The sequence below is a fragment of the Oncorhynchus masou genome, chromosome 16 (assembly GCF_036934945.1).
Source record: "Oncorhynchus masou masou isolate Uvic2021 chromosome 16, UVic_Omas_1.1, whole genome shotgun sequence".
Lineage (NCBI taxonomy): Eukaryota > Metazoa > Chordata > Actinopteri > Salmoniformes > Salmonidae > Oncorhynchus > Oncorhynchus masou.
Genome location: NC_088227.1, coordinates 38026555 through 38042336, shown reverse-complemented (window position 1 = coordinate 38042336; position 15782 = coordinate 38026555). Strand labels below are relative to the sequence as shown.

At 45.2% G+C, this 15782-nt stretch overlaps 1 protein-coding gene across 2 annotated transcripts in view; it reads right to left on the bottom strand.

Moving 5' to 3' along the window:
- Positions 1-14819, bottom strand: part of LOC135557925 (coiled-coil domain-containing protein 85C-A-like) — a 147220-nt gene extending 132401 nt beyond the window's left edge. For both annotated transcript variants that reach the window (XM_064991643.1, XM_064991644.1), the window contains exon 1: positions 13368-14819. In XM_064991643.1, coding sequence (XP_064847715.1) covers positions 13368-14097 — 730 coding nt within the window. In that variant the 5' untranslated portion in view covers positions 14098-14819. The remainder of the gene's footprint in view (positions 1-13367) is intronic.
- Between the last annotated feature and the right edge of the window lie 963 nt (positions 14820-15782).

The window sequence follows — 15782 nt, the reverse complement described above, 5'->3', positions numbered from 1 at the left end:
TCAGCGTAACCCCACCTCTCCCGAGCCTACCCCCCAACACCCCAACCGAGCCAACGCACTACTTCACCTCAGCGTAACCCCACCTCTCCCGAGCCTACCCCCCAACACCCCAACCGAGCCAACCCACTACTTCACCTCAGTGTAACCCCACCTCTCCCGAGCCTACCCCCAACACCCCAACCGAGCCAACCCACTACTTCACCTCAGCGTAACCCCACCTCTCCCGAGCCTACCCCCCAACACCCCAACCGAGCCAACCCACTACTTCACCTCAGCGTAACCCCACCTCTCCCGAGCCTCACCCACCAACACCTCCCAGCCAACCCCCCACAACCAAGCCTCTTTGAAGGCCTTTTGTTTACTTCTCTGTCTCGTGCCCATCGCTCTCTTTTGTGAAAGAGGAGCCAAATATGTGTGGAGGGCAATGTGGGAGAATCCAAGAGTGGAGAGGTGGGCAGAACAGAACAGAGCAATGATTGGGTAGACATTAGGGTGTATAGTATAGACCCCTTTCTGTGTTTGCAGACATTGGCTCACGAGGGCGATGCACGCAAGTTGGTGGCAGAACATGGGGGATTTCATGGGGAACGTCAGCAAAACAAAGCCTCTATGTACATGTTGCTTATGAGTGCATCTCCCTCCACTTTTTTTATTTAACCAGGCGAGTCAGTTAAGAACAAATTCTTATTTTCAATGACGGCCTAGGAACAGTGGGTTAAGTGCCTGTTCAGGGGCAGAACGCCAGATTTGTACCTTGTCAGCTCGGGGGTTTGAACTTGCAACCTTGTGGTTACTAGTCTAACGCTCTAACTACTAGTCTAACGCTCTAACCACTAGGCTACCCTGCGTCATCATCGCAAATCAATTGCATTATACTTATTTTTTTTATTTTTTTAACACTTCAACTTCAACCAGTAAAATCTTTAGCCCTCTCCCTCTCCCTCTCTTCCACTATGGCCTGCTTAGGATATCTCTTTAGCTCTTTAGCTTTTGCTACAGTCTATGTCGATGAGCGTTAGCCCTCTAGCTGACAACTGCTGTATCAAGAATAGTTATTTTGTTAAAGGTCACAACCAAATATAATCGTAGCGACTGTACAAAGCAAGAATCAAAACAACATTGTAAGCCTATGAGAAGCCACAAAGTGATTTTGTTTAGAGGTAATAAAAACGTACATCGAGGTTATGTTGAATTGGGTGCAGATGGAGATGACTTTCTGACTGCCGTCAAGAGTCGCGCTCATCTGTGCGTGACGTCAGTGTGTGGTGAAAAAGGGTCTACAGTATATGAGTATATGCTGTAATGCCAAAGGTAATAAATAACAGGTGATTTATATTCCTTATTTTACAGCAAGCCAAGTTTAGAATATTCTACCCTCACTTCTCCCCTCTTATCTCTCCTCTATCTCCCCTCTATCTCTCCCCTCCTATCTCTCCTCTATCTCCCCTCCTATCTCTCCTCCTATCTCTCCTCTATCTCCCCTCCATCTCTCCTCCTATCTCTCCTCCTATCTCCCCTCCTATCTCTCCTCTATCTCTCCTCTATCGTTCCTCCTATCTCTCCTCTTATCTCCCCTCCTATCTCTCCTCCTATCTCTCCTCTATCTCTCCTCCTATCTCCCCTCCTATCTCTCCTATATCTCTCCTCTTATCTCCCCTCCTATCTCTCCTCTATCTCTCCTCTATCTCTTCTCTAATCTCTCCTCTTATCTCTCCTCCTATCTCTCCTCTTATCTCCCCTCCTATCTCTCCTCCTATCTCTCCTCTATCTCTCCTCTATCTCTCCTCTATCTCTCCTCCTATCTCTCCTCTTATCTCTCCTCTATCTCTCCTCTAATCTCTCCTCTATCTCTCCTCCTATCTCTCCTCTATCTCTCCTCTATCTCCCCTCCATCTCTCCTCCTATCTCTCCTCCTATCTCCCCTCCTATCTCTCCTCTATCTCTCCTCTATCGTTCCTCCTATCTCTCCTCTTATCTCCCCTCCTATCTCTCCTCCTATCTCTCCTCTATCTCTCCTCCTATCTCCCCTCCTATCTCTCCTATATCTCTCCTCTTATCTCCCCTCCTATCTCTCCTCTATCTCTCCTCTATCTCTTCTCTAATCTCTCCTCTTATCTCTCCTCCTATCTCTCCTCTTATCTCCCCTCCTATCTCTCCTCCTATCTCTCCTCTATCTCTCCTCTATCTCTCCTCTATCTCTCCTCCTATCTCTCCTCTTATCTCTCCTCTATCTCTCCTCTAATCTCTCCTCTATCTCTCCTCCTATCTCTCCTCTATCTCTCCTCTATCTCCCCTCTATCTCTCCTCCTATCTCTCCTCCTATCTCTCCTCTTATCTCTCCTCTATCTCTCCTCTATCTCTCCTCCTATCTCTCCTCTTATCTCCCCTCCTATCTCTCCTGTATCTCTCCTCTATCTCTCCTCCTATCTCTCCCACTATCTCTCCATCCCTCCTACCATTCTGGCACAGTTCTCTCATTTAGCACCTTCGTGTTTGTCTACTAAAGTCCCCAAGGCCTCGTTGGCATCTGGACGTCATGAGAGAAGCTACACAACTCAACATTCAGGCAGCAAGTAACATGTGTTTCACTTGGACTTCATCCATCAGCCCTCATCGACGACCAACCAGCTGTGCATCATCAACTATCTGTGGAAGAACATCTCCCATAAACTGGCAGCTCCCTGAATGTTTTTTTTTTTTTTTTTTTTTGAAGTGACTGAGATTCTGTATGAAAAAAAAGTATATTATTATTATTATTACTATTATTAGTTGTAGTATTATACAGAGATCAGTTGGAGGGGAGAGAGAGATCACGGTGGGTGAGAGAATGTCCCTATCTGTACGAGGTTTTCGGTACAGATAGAGCACAAATAGACTAGACTTGACATTAATTACTCACTGTGAGCCTTTTTGTTGACACATGGGCTATGCCAGTCAAGCAGACAATCGGTGTAGATTGTCCTGATGCCCTCTGTCTGACAGTGTGATGTGAAGAGGAAGGTTCAGGGACATGCAAAGGCATCACTTCTAGCAAAACATCAGGTTAGAGAGGTCGCCCAGCCCCAACCCTGTCCCATTACGTCACAGGCAGACAAGCAGACACAATATTCATGTTACGCAATGATGCACAAACATGGCCATAAAAATGAGTTTGTGTGCAGATTAAAAACAGTTCCGCTTGCTAGCATGCTGCTAGGATACAGTATATATACCTTCAGGGTTTGGAAATTCTGGAATCACTGGAATCTCAAAATACACCATCTGTGTTTATAGAACGTAACTTCCTGCAAGAAGTGCTCCTATGTTGCCTTCCTAAAATGAAGGAAGGAATCAGAGTCTGGATATGGGCGGCCTGGCTGTTTGTATGTTACAGCATGAAACCGACTCTATTTGTCCTACAGACAGATCATGCCGTTAGCAGTGTGTGTGTGTGTGTGTGTGTGTGTGTGTGTGTGTGTGTGTGTGTGTGTGTGTGTGTGTGTGTGTGTGTGTGTGTGTGTGTGTGTGTGTGTGTGTGTGTGTGTGTGTGTGTGTGTGTGTGTGTGTGTGTGTGTGTGTGTGTGTGTGTGTGTGTGTGTGTGTGTTATTGGTGGTGATATGCAGCTAAAACCAGGCTTAGCATCCTATTTCATCATGGTATTTCAGCCAACAGCCTGCTAAAGCCTGGGTATTTAGGTCTTAGGACGGGGACATTGATTTCTAGTCCGCTTGATGCATTTCAAAAGTCCCTTAAGCAGAGGGAGAGGGAGGGAGGGAGAGAAAGAGAGATATCCTAAGCAGGCCATAGTGGAAGAGAGGGAGAGGGAGAGGGAGAGGGAGAGGGAGAGGGAGAGGGAGAGGGAGAGAAATAGAGATATCATAAGCAGGCCATAGTGGGAGAGAGGGAGAGGGAGAGGGAGAGAAAGAGATATATCCTAAGCAGGCCATAGTGGACGAGAGGGAGAAGGAGAGGGAGAGGGAGAGGGAGGGAGAGAAAGAGATATATCCTAAGCAGGCCACAGTGGAAGAGAGGGAGATGGAGAGGGAGAGGGAGAGGGAGAGGGAGAGGGAGAGGGAGAGGGAGAGGGAGGGAGAGAAAGAGATATATCCTAAGCAGGCCATAGTGGAAGAGAGGGAGAGGGAGAGAAAGAGATATATCCTAAGCAGGCCACAGTGGAAGAGAGGGAGAGGGAGAGGGAGAGGGAGAGGGAGAGGGAGAGGGAGAGGGAGAGAGAGAGAAAGAGATATATCCTAAGCCACAGTGGAAGAGAGGGAGATGGAGATGGAGAGGGAGAGGGAGGGAGAGAAAGAGATATATCCTCAGCAGGCCATAGTGGAAGAGAGAGGGAGGTCTGTGTAGGGTCAGGAGGCCATAGTGGAAGAGAGAGGGAGGTCTGTGTAGGGTCAGGAGGTCATAGTGGAAGAGAGAGGGAGGTCTGTGTAGGGTCAGCAGGCCATAGTGGAAGAGAGAGGGAGGTCTGTGTAGGGTCAGGAGGCCATAGTGGAAGAGAGGGAGATGGAGATGGAGAGGGAGAGGGAGGGAGAGAAAGAGATATATCCTCAGCAGGCCATAGTGGAAGAGAGAGGGAGGTCTGTGTAGGGTCAGGAGGCCATAGTGGAAGAGAGAGGGAGGTCTGTGTAGGGTCAGGAGGTCATAGTGGAAGAGAGAGGGAGGTCTGTGTAGGGTCAGCAGGCCATAGTGGAAGAGAGAGGGAGGTCTGTGTAGGGTCAGGAGGCCATAGTGGAAGAGAGAGGGAGGTCTGTGTAGGGTCAGGAGGCCATAGTGGAAGAGAGAGGAGGTCTGTGTAGGGTCAGGAGGCCATAGTGGAAGAGAGAGGGAGGTCTGTGTAGGGTCAGGAGGCCATAGTGGAAGAGAGAGGGAGGTCTGTGTAGGGTCAGGAGGCCATAGTGGAAGAGAGAGGGAGGTCTGTGTAGGGTCAGGAGGCCATAGTGGAAGAGAGAGGGAGGTCTGTGTAGGGTCAGGAGGCGTCGCCTGTGAAGGAATCCTCCTTATCAGGCCATCTGTCCTATTCCAACCTCACAGCACAACACTAGAGACACGTTTAGAGAAATGCCCAGGGCTCATCAGGTCTGGAGAAAGAGAAAAGAGAGTCTACCAGGAAAACACCTCTACATCCAGACCACAGCACCACCAGCCACATCCACACCCCCACTCCAAAACAATCAATACTACCCCAAAACAACCATGACCACACCCCTTATAGGCCCCCTCAGATCAGGCCTATGCCCCTCCTGCCCACCCAATGCCCCCCACTCCCGCAAAGAGGGCCTCAACATGGAAGTCACACATACGCCCCGGGCCGTGAGCAAGCAAACAAGCCCAACCCCCCACTCTTACACTAGCCCAAGCCAATGGCATGTACCAGATGCTCAGCAGGCTCTGCTCACACTTACTGGCCTGAGGCCAAACCACACGACCAACAACATTGGATACTTGATGGAACACAAAGCCTTCACTATCTCATCCTGGAATATCCCAGGTCAGAGGTCATCTGCCTTTGGCCTAAAGAGCAGGAACCTGGACTTCAGCAAAGAAATCAAAAATACAGACACTGCCATCTTACAAGAAACATGGTATACCCACTGGTTGCCCTCTTGGTTACAGAGAGCTGGTAGTCCCATCCACCAAACTACCAGGTGTGAAACAGGGAAGGGACTCAGGGGGTATGCTAATTGGGTATAGAGCAGTCCTAACTCACTCTATTCATTTTTTATTTTATTATATTTTTAACCTTTATTTAACTAGGCAAGTCAGTGAAGAACAAATTCTTATTTTCAATGACGGCCCAGGAACAGTGGGTTAACTGCCTTGTTCAGAGGCAGAAGAAGAGACTTTTACCTTGTCAGCTCAGGGATTCAATCTTACAACCTTTCAGTTACAAGTCCAACACTCGAACCACTAGGCTATCTGCCGCCTAATTAATCAAAACAGGAACATTTTACATTTGGCTAGAAATTCAAAAGGAAATGATTTCAACAGGGAGAAATGTCCTCCTGTGTGCTACCTATAGAATCACCATACTTTAATGAAGACACTTCTCTCTCCTGGAGAGGGAAGTCAATCCTTTCCAGACCCAAGGAGACTACTTTATCACTGACCTCAACCCAGAGTCTCTCAGAGCGTTCACAGTCAGCCCACTGACATCACTATCAGATCACAGCAAAATTACAGTCTACTTGAACAGAGCAATAACCAATCACGAAGCATCAAACCAAAGGATCTGAATAATATTAAGAATTGCTATAGATGGAAGGAATGTAGTTTGTAAACCTACCAGGAGAGAGATAGAGAGAGAGACAGATTGAGAGAGACAGAGCGAGATAATGAGAGAGAGCGAGAGAGAGAGAGAGAGAGAGAGAGAGAGAGAAGGGGAAGGGGAAGGGACTCAGGGGGTATGCTAATTTGGTATAGAGCAGACCTAACTCACTCCATTAAATTAATCAAAACAGGAACATTCTACATTTGGCTAGAAATTCAAAAGGAAATTATCCTAACAGAGAAAAATGTCCTCCTGTGTGCTACCTATATCCCCCCACTAGAATCCCCATACTTTAATTAAGACAGCTTCTCCATCCTGGAGGGGGAAATCAATCATTTCCAGGCCAAGGGACATGTACTAGTCTGTGGCAACCTAAACGCCAGATCCGGACAAGCACCTGATACCCTCAGCACACAGGGGGACACACACCTGCCTGGAGGTGACAGCATTCCCTCCCCCGTATGCCCCCCTAGGCACAACTATGACAACATAACCAACAAAAACGGGTCACAACTCCTGCAGCTCTGTCGCACGCTGGGTATGTACATATTCAATGGTAGGCTTCGAGGGGACTCCTATGGTAGGTACACCTATAGCTCATCTCTTGGCAGTAGTACTGTAGACTACTTTATCACTGACCTCAACCCAGAGTCTCTCAGCGTGTTCACAGTCAGCCCACTGACACCCCTATCAGACCACAGCAAAATCACAGTCTACTTGAACAGAGCAATACTCAATCATGAGGCATCAAAGCCAAAGGAACTGAGTAACATTAAGAAATGCTATAGATGGAAGGAATGCAGTATGGAAAAATACGAAAAAACAATTAGGCAACAACAAATTCAATCCCTTTTAGACAATTTCCTGGGTAAAACGTTCCACTGTAATAGTGAAGGTGTAAACTTAGCAGTAGAAAATCTTAACGGTATATTTGAGCTCTCAGCTTCCCTATCAAATCTAAAAATCTCAAATAGAAAACCGAAGAAAATGAACAACAATGACAAATGGTTTGATGAACAATGCAAAAATCTAAGAAAGAAATTGAGAAACCTGTCCAACCAAAAACATAGAGACCCGGAAAACCTGAGTCTCCACCTTCACTATGGTGAATCACTAAAAAAATACAGAAATACACTACGGAAAAAGAAGGAACAGCATGTCAGAAATCAGCTCAATGTAATTGAAGAATCCAGACTCTAACCACTTCTGGGAAAATTGGAAAATACGAAACAATCAACAACACGAAGAATTATCTATCCAAAATGGAGATGTATGGGTAAACCACTTCTCCAATCTTTTTGGCTCTATAACAATGATTAAAGAGCAAAAACATATACATGATCAAATACAGATCTTAGAATCAACTATTAAAGACTACCAGAACCCACTGGATTCTCCAATTACATTGAATGAGTTACAGGACAAAATAAAAACCCTCCAACCCAAAAAGGCCTGTGGTGTTGATGGTATCCTCAATGAAATGATCAAATATACAGACAACAAATTCCAATTGGCTATACTAAAAAAAATTTACATCATCCTTAGCTCTGGCATCTTCCCCAATATTTGGAACCAAGGACTGATCACCCCAAACCACAAAAGTGGAGACAAATTTGACCCCAATAACTACCGTGGAATATGTGTCAACAGTAACCTTGGGAAAATCCTCTGCATTATCATTAACAGCAGACTCGTACATTTCCTCAATGAAAACAATGTACTGAGCAAATGTCAAATTGGCTTTTTACCAAATTACCGTACAACAGACCATGTATTCACCCTGCACAATCTAATTGACAACCAAACAAACCAAAACAAAGGCAAAGTCTTCTCATGCTTTGTTGATTTCAAAAAAGCCTTCGACTCAATTTGGTATGAGGGTCTGCTATACAAACTGATGGAAAGTGGTGTTGGGGGTAAAACATACGACATTATAAAATCCATGTACACAAACAACAAGTGTGCGGTTAAAATTGGCAAAAAACACACATTTCTTCACACAGGGTCGTGGGGTGAGACACGGATGCAGCTTAAGCCCCACCCTCTTCAACATATATATCAACGAATTGGCGCGGGCACTAGCAAAGTCTGCAGCACCCGGACTCACCCTACTAGAATCCGAAGTCAAATGTCTGCTGTTTGCTGATGATCTGGTGCTTCTGTCACCAACCAAGGAGGGCCTACAGCAGCACCTAGATCTTATGCACAGATTCTGTCAGACCTGGGCCCTGACAGTAAATCTCAGTAAGACCAAAATAATGGTGTTCCAAAAAAGGTCCAGTCACCGGGACCACAAATACAAATTCCATCTAGACACTGTTGCCCTAGAGCACACAAAAAACTATACATACCTTGGCCTAAACATCAGCGCCACAGGTAACTTCCACAAAGCTGTGAACGATCTGAGAGACAAGGCAAGAAGGGCATTCTATGCCATCAAAAGGAACAAAAATGCCAACATACCAATTAGGATTTGGCTAAAAATACTTAAATCAGTCATAGAGCCCATTGCCCTTTATGGATGTGAGGTCTGGGGTCCGCTCACCAACCAAGACTTCACAAAATGGGACAAACACCAAATTGAGACTCTGCACGCAGAATTCTGCAAAATATCCTCCGTGTACAAAGTAGAACACCAAATAATGCATGCAGAGCAGAATTAGGCCGATACCCACTAATTATCAAAATCCAGAAAAGAGCAGTTCAATTCTATAACCACCTAAAAGGAAGCGATTCCCAAACCTTCCATAACAAAGCCATCACCTACAGAGAGATGAACCTGGAGAAGAGTCCCCTAACCAAGCTGGTCCTGGGGCTCTGTTCACAAACACAAACACACCCTACAGAGCCCCAGGACAGCAGCACAATTAGACTCAACCAAATCATGAGAAAACAAGAAGATAATTACTTGACACATTGGAAAGAATTAACAAAAAAACAGAGCAAACTAGAATGCTATTTGGCCCTACACAGAGAGTACACAGCGGCAGAATACCTGACCACTGTGACTGACCCAAAATTAAGGAAAGCTTTGACTATGTACAGACTCAGTGAGTATAGCCTTGCTATTGAGAAAGGCCGCCGTAGGCAGACATGGCTCTCAAGAGAAGACAGGCTATGTGCTCACTGCCCACAAAATGAGGTGGAAACTGAGCTGCACTTCCTAACCTCCTGTCCAATGTATGACCATATTAGAGACACATATTTCCCTCAGATTACACAGATCCACAAAGAATTCGAAAACAAATCCAATTTTGATAAACCTGTTGCCACGAGAAAAGGGCAACCAGTGAAGAACAAACACCATTGTAAATACAACCCATATTTATGCTTATTTATTTTATCTTGTGTCCTTTAACCATTTGTACATTGTTAAAACACTGTATATATATAATATGACATTTGTAATGTCTTTATTGTTTTGAAACTTCTGTATGTGTAATGTGTACTGTTAATTTGTATTGTTTATCTCACTTTTATATATTATCTACCTCACTTGCTTTGGCAATGTTAACACATGTTTCCCATGCCAATAAAGCCCTTGAATTGAATTGAATTGAGAGAGAGAACGAGAGGGAGGATAGCCAAAGACAACAATGATAGTCAGTGAACTCATCCAAAATCAATTTGCCGGAGTCCTTCTAAAAGCAATTAACATAGTCTCCTCTTCTTCCTTCAGGGCCGTGATACTCAGTGACCTCATTCACCACACATCAATCTGATTGTGATACACTGAAGACACTACTTAAGCATCCAGTGAGTGTGTGAGTGTGTTATAAGCATCACAGGCATGATTTCACGTCAGGATGTGGGAGGATTTAAACACAGCAACAGTGAGGTAACCACGACAACAATAATAGTGCAGTCATATGGTGACACATATGGTGCGGTGTGTCTGTCCACCAAAAAGCCAGTCGGTCAGACTCTGTCATATGGCTGGTTGATCCACTGCTGTGTGGGCCTTGACTGAATCCATCTAGAGGGGCAGGGCCACTCAGGCCTTGGCAGCATCACTGTCCAACGTCTCTGGTGTTATTATGTAGTTCTGTCTGTCTGAACGGTCTGTCTGTCTGACCAGCCTGTATGTCTGAACGGTCTGTCTGTCTGAAAGGACTGTATGTCTGAATGGACTGTCTGTCTGACCAGCCTGTATATCTGAATGGTCTGTCTGTCTGACCAGCCTGTATTTCTGAACGGTCTGTCTGTCTGACCAGCCTGTATGTCTGAACTGTCTGTCTGTCTGACCAGCCTGTATGTCTGAACGGTCCGTCTGTCTGAAAGGACTGTCTGTCTGTCTGACCAGCCTGTATGTCTGAACGGTCTGTCTGTCTGTCTGAACGGTATGTCTGTCTGAATAGCTGTCTGTCTGTTTCAGACCCATATAGGGATGGCTCTGCTTTCTTAGTCCCTACTGCTGGTGCAAAGTCTAATTCCACCTTATCCGATGCATTCAACATCCCAGCTCAAGCTTGGCTGGTATGGCCCATTGGTGAGTATAACAGGTGAATGACAGGTGAGTATAACAGGTGTATGACAGGTGAGTATAACAGGTGTATGACAGGTGAGTATAACAGGTGTATGACAGGTGTATAACAGGTGAGTATAACAGGTGAATGACAGGTGAGTATAACAGGTGTATGACAGGTGAGTATAACAGGTGTATGACAGGTGAGTATAACAGGTGTATGACAGGTGAGTATAACAGGTGTATGACAGGTGAGTATAACAGGTGTATGACAGGTGAGTATAACAGGTGTATGACAGGTGTATAACAGGTGAGTATAACAGGTGAATGACAGGTGAGTATAACAGGTGTATGACAGGTGAGTATAACAGGTGTATGACAGGTGAGTATAACAGGTGTATGACAGGTGTATAACAGGTGTATGACAGGGGAGTATAACAGGTGAGTATGACAGGGGAGTATAACAGGTGTATGACAGGTGAGTATAACAGGTGTATGACAGGTGTATAACAGGTGAGTATAACAGGTGTATGACAGGTGAGTATAACAGGTGTATGACAGGTGAGTATAACAGGTGTATGACAGGTGAGTATAACAGGTGTATGACAGGTGAGTATAACAGGTGTATGACAGGTGAGTATAACAGGTGTATGACAGGTGAGTATAACAGGTGTATGACAGGTGAGTATAACAGGTGTATGACAGGTGAGTATAACAGGTGTATGACAGGTGAGTATAACAGGTGTATGACAGGTGAGTATAACAGGTGTATGACAGGTGTATAACAGGTGTATGACAGGGGAGTATAACAGGTGAGTATGACAGGGGAGTATAACAGGTGTATGACAGGTGAGTATAACAGGTGTATGACAGGTGTATAACAGGTGAGTATAACAGGTGAATGACAGGTGAGTATAACAGGTGTATGACAGGTGAGTATAACAGGTGTATGACAGGTGAGTATAACAGGTGTATGACAGGTGTATAACAGGTGTATGACAGGGGAGTATAACAGGTGAGTATGACAGGGGAGTATAACAGGTGTATGACAGGTGAGTATAACAGGTGTATGACAGGTGTATAACAGGTGAGTATAACAGGTGTATGACAGGTGAGTATAACAGGTGTATGACAGGTGAGTATAACAGGTGTATGACAGGTGAGTATAACAGGTGTATGACAGGTGAGTATAACAGGTGTATGACAGGTGAGTATAACAGGTGTATGACAGGTGAGTATAACAGGTGTATGACAGGTGAGTATAACAGGTGTATGACAGGTGAGTATAACAGGTGTATGACAGGTGCATAACAGGTGAGTATGACAGGTGTATGACAGGTGAGTCTAACAGGTGTATGACAGGTGAGTCTAACAGGTGTATGACAGGTGTATGGCAGGTGAGTATAACAGGTGTATGACAGGTGTATGACAGGTGAGTATAACAGGTGTATGACAGGTGAGTATAACAGGTGTATGACAGGTGTATAACAGGTGAGTATAACAGGTGAATGACAGGTGAGTATAACAGGTGTATAACAGGTGAGTATAACAGGTGTATGACAGGTGAGTATAACAGGTGTATGACAGGTGAATGACAGGTGAGTCTAACAGGTGTATGACAGGTGTATGACAGGTGAGTATAACAGGTGTATGACAGGTGAGTATAACAGGTGTATGACAGGTGAGTATAACAGGTGTATGACAGGTGAGTATAACAGGTGTATGACAGGTGTATAACAGGTGAGTATAACAGGTGAATGACAGGTGAGTATAACAGGTGTATAACAGGTGAGTATAACAGGTGTATGACAGGTGAGTATAACAGGTGTATGACAGGTGAGTATAACAGGTGAATGACAGGTAAGTATAACAGGTGTATGACAGGTGAGTATAACAGGTGTATGACAGGTGAGTATAACAGGTGTATGACAGGTGAGTATAACAGGTGTATGACAGGTGAGTATAACAGGTGACTGACAGGTGAGTATAACAGGTGTATGACAGGTGACAGGTGAGTATAACAGGTGTATGACAGGTGACAGGTGAGTATAACAGGTGTATGACAGGTGACAGGTGAGTATAACAGGTGTATGACAGGTGACAGGTGAGTATAACAGGTGTATGACAGGTGACAGGTGAGTATAACAGGTGTATGACAGGTGACAGGTGAGTATAACAGGTGTATGACAGGTGAGTATAACAGGTGTATGACAGGTGAGTATAACAGGTGTATGACAGGTGAATGACAGGTGAGTATAACAGGTGCAGGACCTTCGACTTACCACAGAGTCCATTAGGGTGTATGACAGGTGACAGGTGAGTATAACAGGTGTAGGACCTTCGACTTACCACAGAGTCCATTAGGGTGTATGACAGGTGACAGGTGAGTATAACAGGTGAATGACAGGTGACAGGTGAGTATAACAGGTGTATGACAGGTGACAGGTGAGTATAACAGGTGTATGACAGGTGACAGGTGAGTATAACAGGTGTATGACAGGTGACAGGTGAGTATAACAGGTGTATGACAGGTGACAGGTGAGTATAACAGGTGTATGACAGGTGACAGGTGAGTATAACAGGTGTATGACAGGTGACAGGTGACTATAACAGGTATAACAGGTGCAGGACCTTCGACTTACCACAGAGTCCATTTGGGATGCTCCTGTGATGGTGTGGTGCTGACAGGTCATCCATGGACCTCCTCTGGAAGGTGCCTCCCAGCTTGCCCTCCCTTTCCGCGGGCAGCTTGTGTATGTGGTTGTGGTTGTGGTGGTGGTCAGGGCTACCTGCGCTCCCAGTGCTGGAGGTACTACTGCCATCCCCGACATCCCGAACTGTCCCTGTCCCGCCATGCAGGTTGGTGAGGCTGGACTGGGAGTCTATGGAGCTCCGGGAACCGACTCCGTTCCTCTCCTCATCCAGCATGAGGATGATCTCCTTCAGGTCCATGTTCTCCTGCACCACCCTCTCCTGGTTGGTCTCGAGCTCTTTGAGCTTTAGCTGGTAGGTGCCCACCTCCTTCCACATGGCACTTGCGGAGTACCGGCCAAACCGCTGCCACTCCCGGGACAGCTTCTTGCCCTTCTGCCGGTCGTCATCCAGGAAGCAGCAGAGCTCGCGCAGCTCGTTGTTGTCGTCCTGGAGCTTCTGGTTGATCTCCTTCAGGTTGCGGATCTCGTGCAGGTGGACCTGCAGCCTCCGGTTAACGTCTTTCATCATGTTGCCGTGGTCGATCATTAGGTTCATCTTCTCGTTGTCCAGCCTCCGTAGGCGCTTGACCAGCTCCTCCTTGCCGCATCGCAGCAGCTCTTCATCCGGTAGCTGATTCAGGTCTGGCTCCTTGGGTCCCTCCGACAGGTTTTTAGCCATGTCTCCCAGCGCGGTCTGTGCTTTCTCCTCGGTCAGATATAACAGGGCAGTAAACTGGATGTTTAGGCTAAACTAACCGAGTCTCAATTGCGGAATTGTATTGAAATGTGAATACATGATACGGAAATAAAGGTGGCACCTCGGATCAAAAAGTTGAATGAATCAAATGAAAATGCGATGTTGTCTACGTCAACCATTCAGAATTGGCAGCATGCAGTACACCCTCACCTGTCGTTCAAAAAAAAACTCGCGCTTGGTATTTGCAATTATTCTTTATCTTTGCATTTGTTCACAATTCGTGTATATAACGTGTAAATATTGGTAACATCCCGACACAAAAACAAGTGGATGTTTACCGATCAAAGCTTCATCACGTATCCCTCGCGCTGAGAACTGTCAGAGGAATCCTCCGCATTCCAACATTGCATGTGTAAATCCTTTTATGCACGTATGAAAGAAATCATCAAAAATCATTAACAATTCTGCTTCAAATCGAACATAAATATGCGTTTGGAAACGTTTTTATAAAAACGAATTAATAGCACTCTATTTACTATTGCCGCATGTTGCATTTCCGAGACAACAGAAACGAATGGCTTTTACAACCGACACAGTGCTCGAGCTCTTTCAAAAATAAGCCTATTTCCCCGAAGTGGTGAGCGCCTGCACGCGCAGCAGAGTGAATACCGGAGCTCGCTGGGATTTAGCACGGTACTCCAATGTTTCCACGGACTGTAGTGCGTACTCGGGTTTGAAAAGGTTCAAGAAGCTCTCGATCAAGACAGCCAATCAAGAGGCAGGCCTGATCGTGCCTGCTCCACGCAATGGATGTCACCGCCTTCTTAAAGGGCCAGTAAAGGAACTTCACTTCACACGTTATGAAAGACGTGAAAATGCATGATTTTCTTATAATTAAAAATGTATACATTTATCAATAAATGATAAAACAGAATAATTGAGAAAATGGACCACTATTCTTAATTTTTTAAAACGTTTTTTTAATTTAAACTTGATTTAACTAGGCAAGTCAGTTAAGAGCAAATTCTTATTTACAATGACGGCCAACCCCGGTCAAACCCTTATGACGCCGGGCCAATTGTGCACCACCCTATGGGACTCCCAACCGATTGTGATACAGCCTGGAATCGAACCAGGGTCTGTAGTGACGCCTCTAGCACCGAGATGCATCATTTATAGCTATGTGACCTGTTATTAACGTGTTATAAACATATTATAAACATGGTTTGGCCTAATAACCTATAGCACTATAATAAAGCACTATCTCCTGCTTTCAGGCTGCAGAATGTCTCAATCCTTTTAATTGCTATGTGAAAATGATGATAGCTTTAGTGTACACTTCCTTGCCCTGGCATGTTGACCCAATTCAAAACAATGGATACACTGTTTCCAAACTTGGTACTAATTACTGAATCATCAAAGCTGAGGTGGCAGAGGAAAGAAATGTTACACTTGATTGAGTTTTCACAATGCAACCCATCATAAAACTCTCAGTAGAATTATTCCACTTGCAATTCAGTCAACAGCAATTCATTCAACATGTATTTAAAATGACACTCATCTAGAGGTCACGAGTGTAAACAAGAAAATGGCAATACATGAATGGTCTTTATTCCGCGGGTTTACAGCGACACCGTGTGGACAAAAGTATTATTATTTTCTGGGGC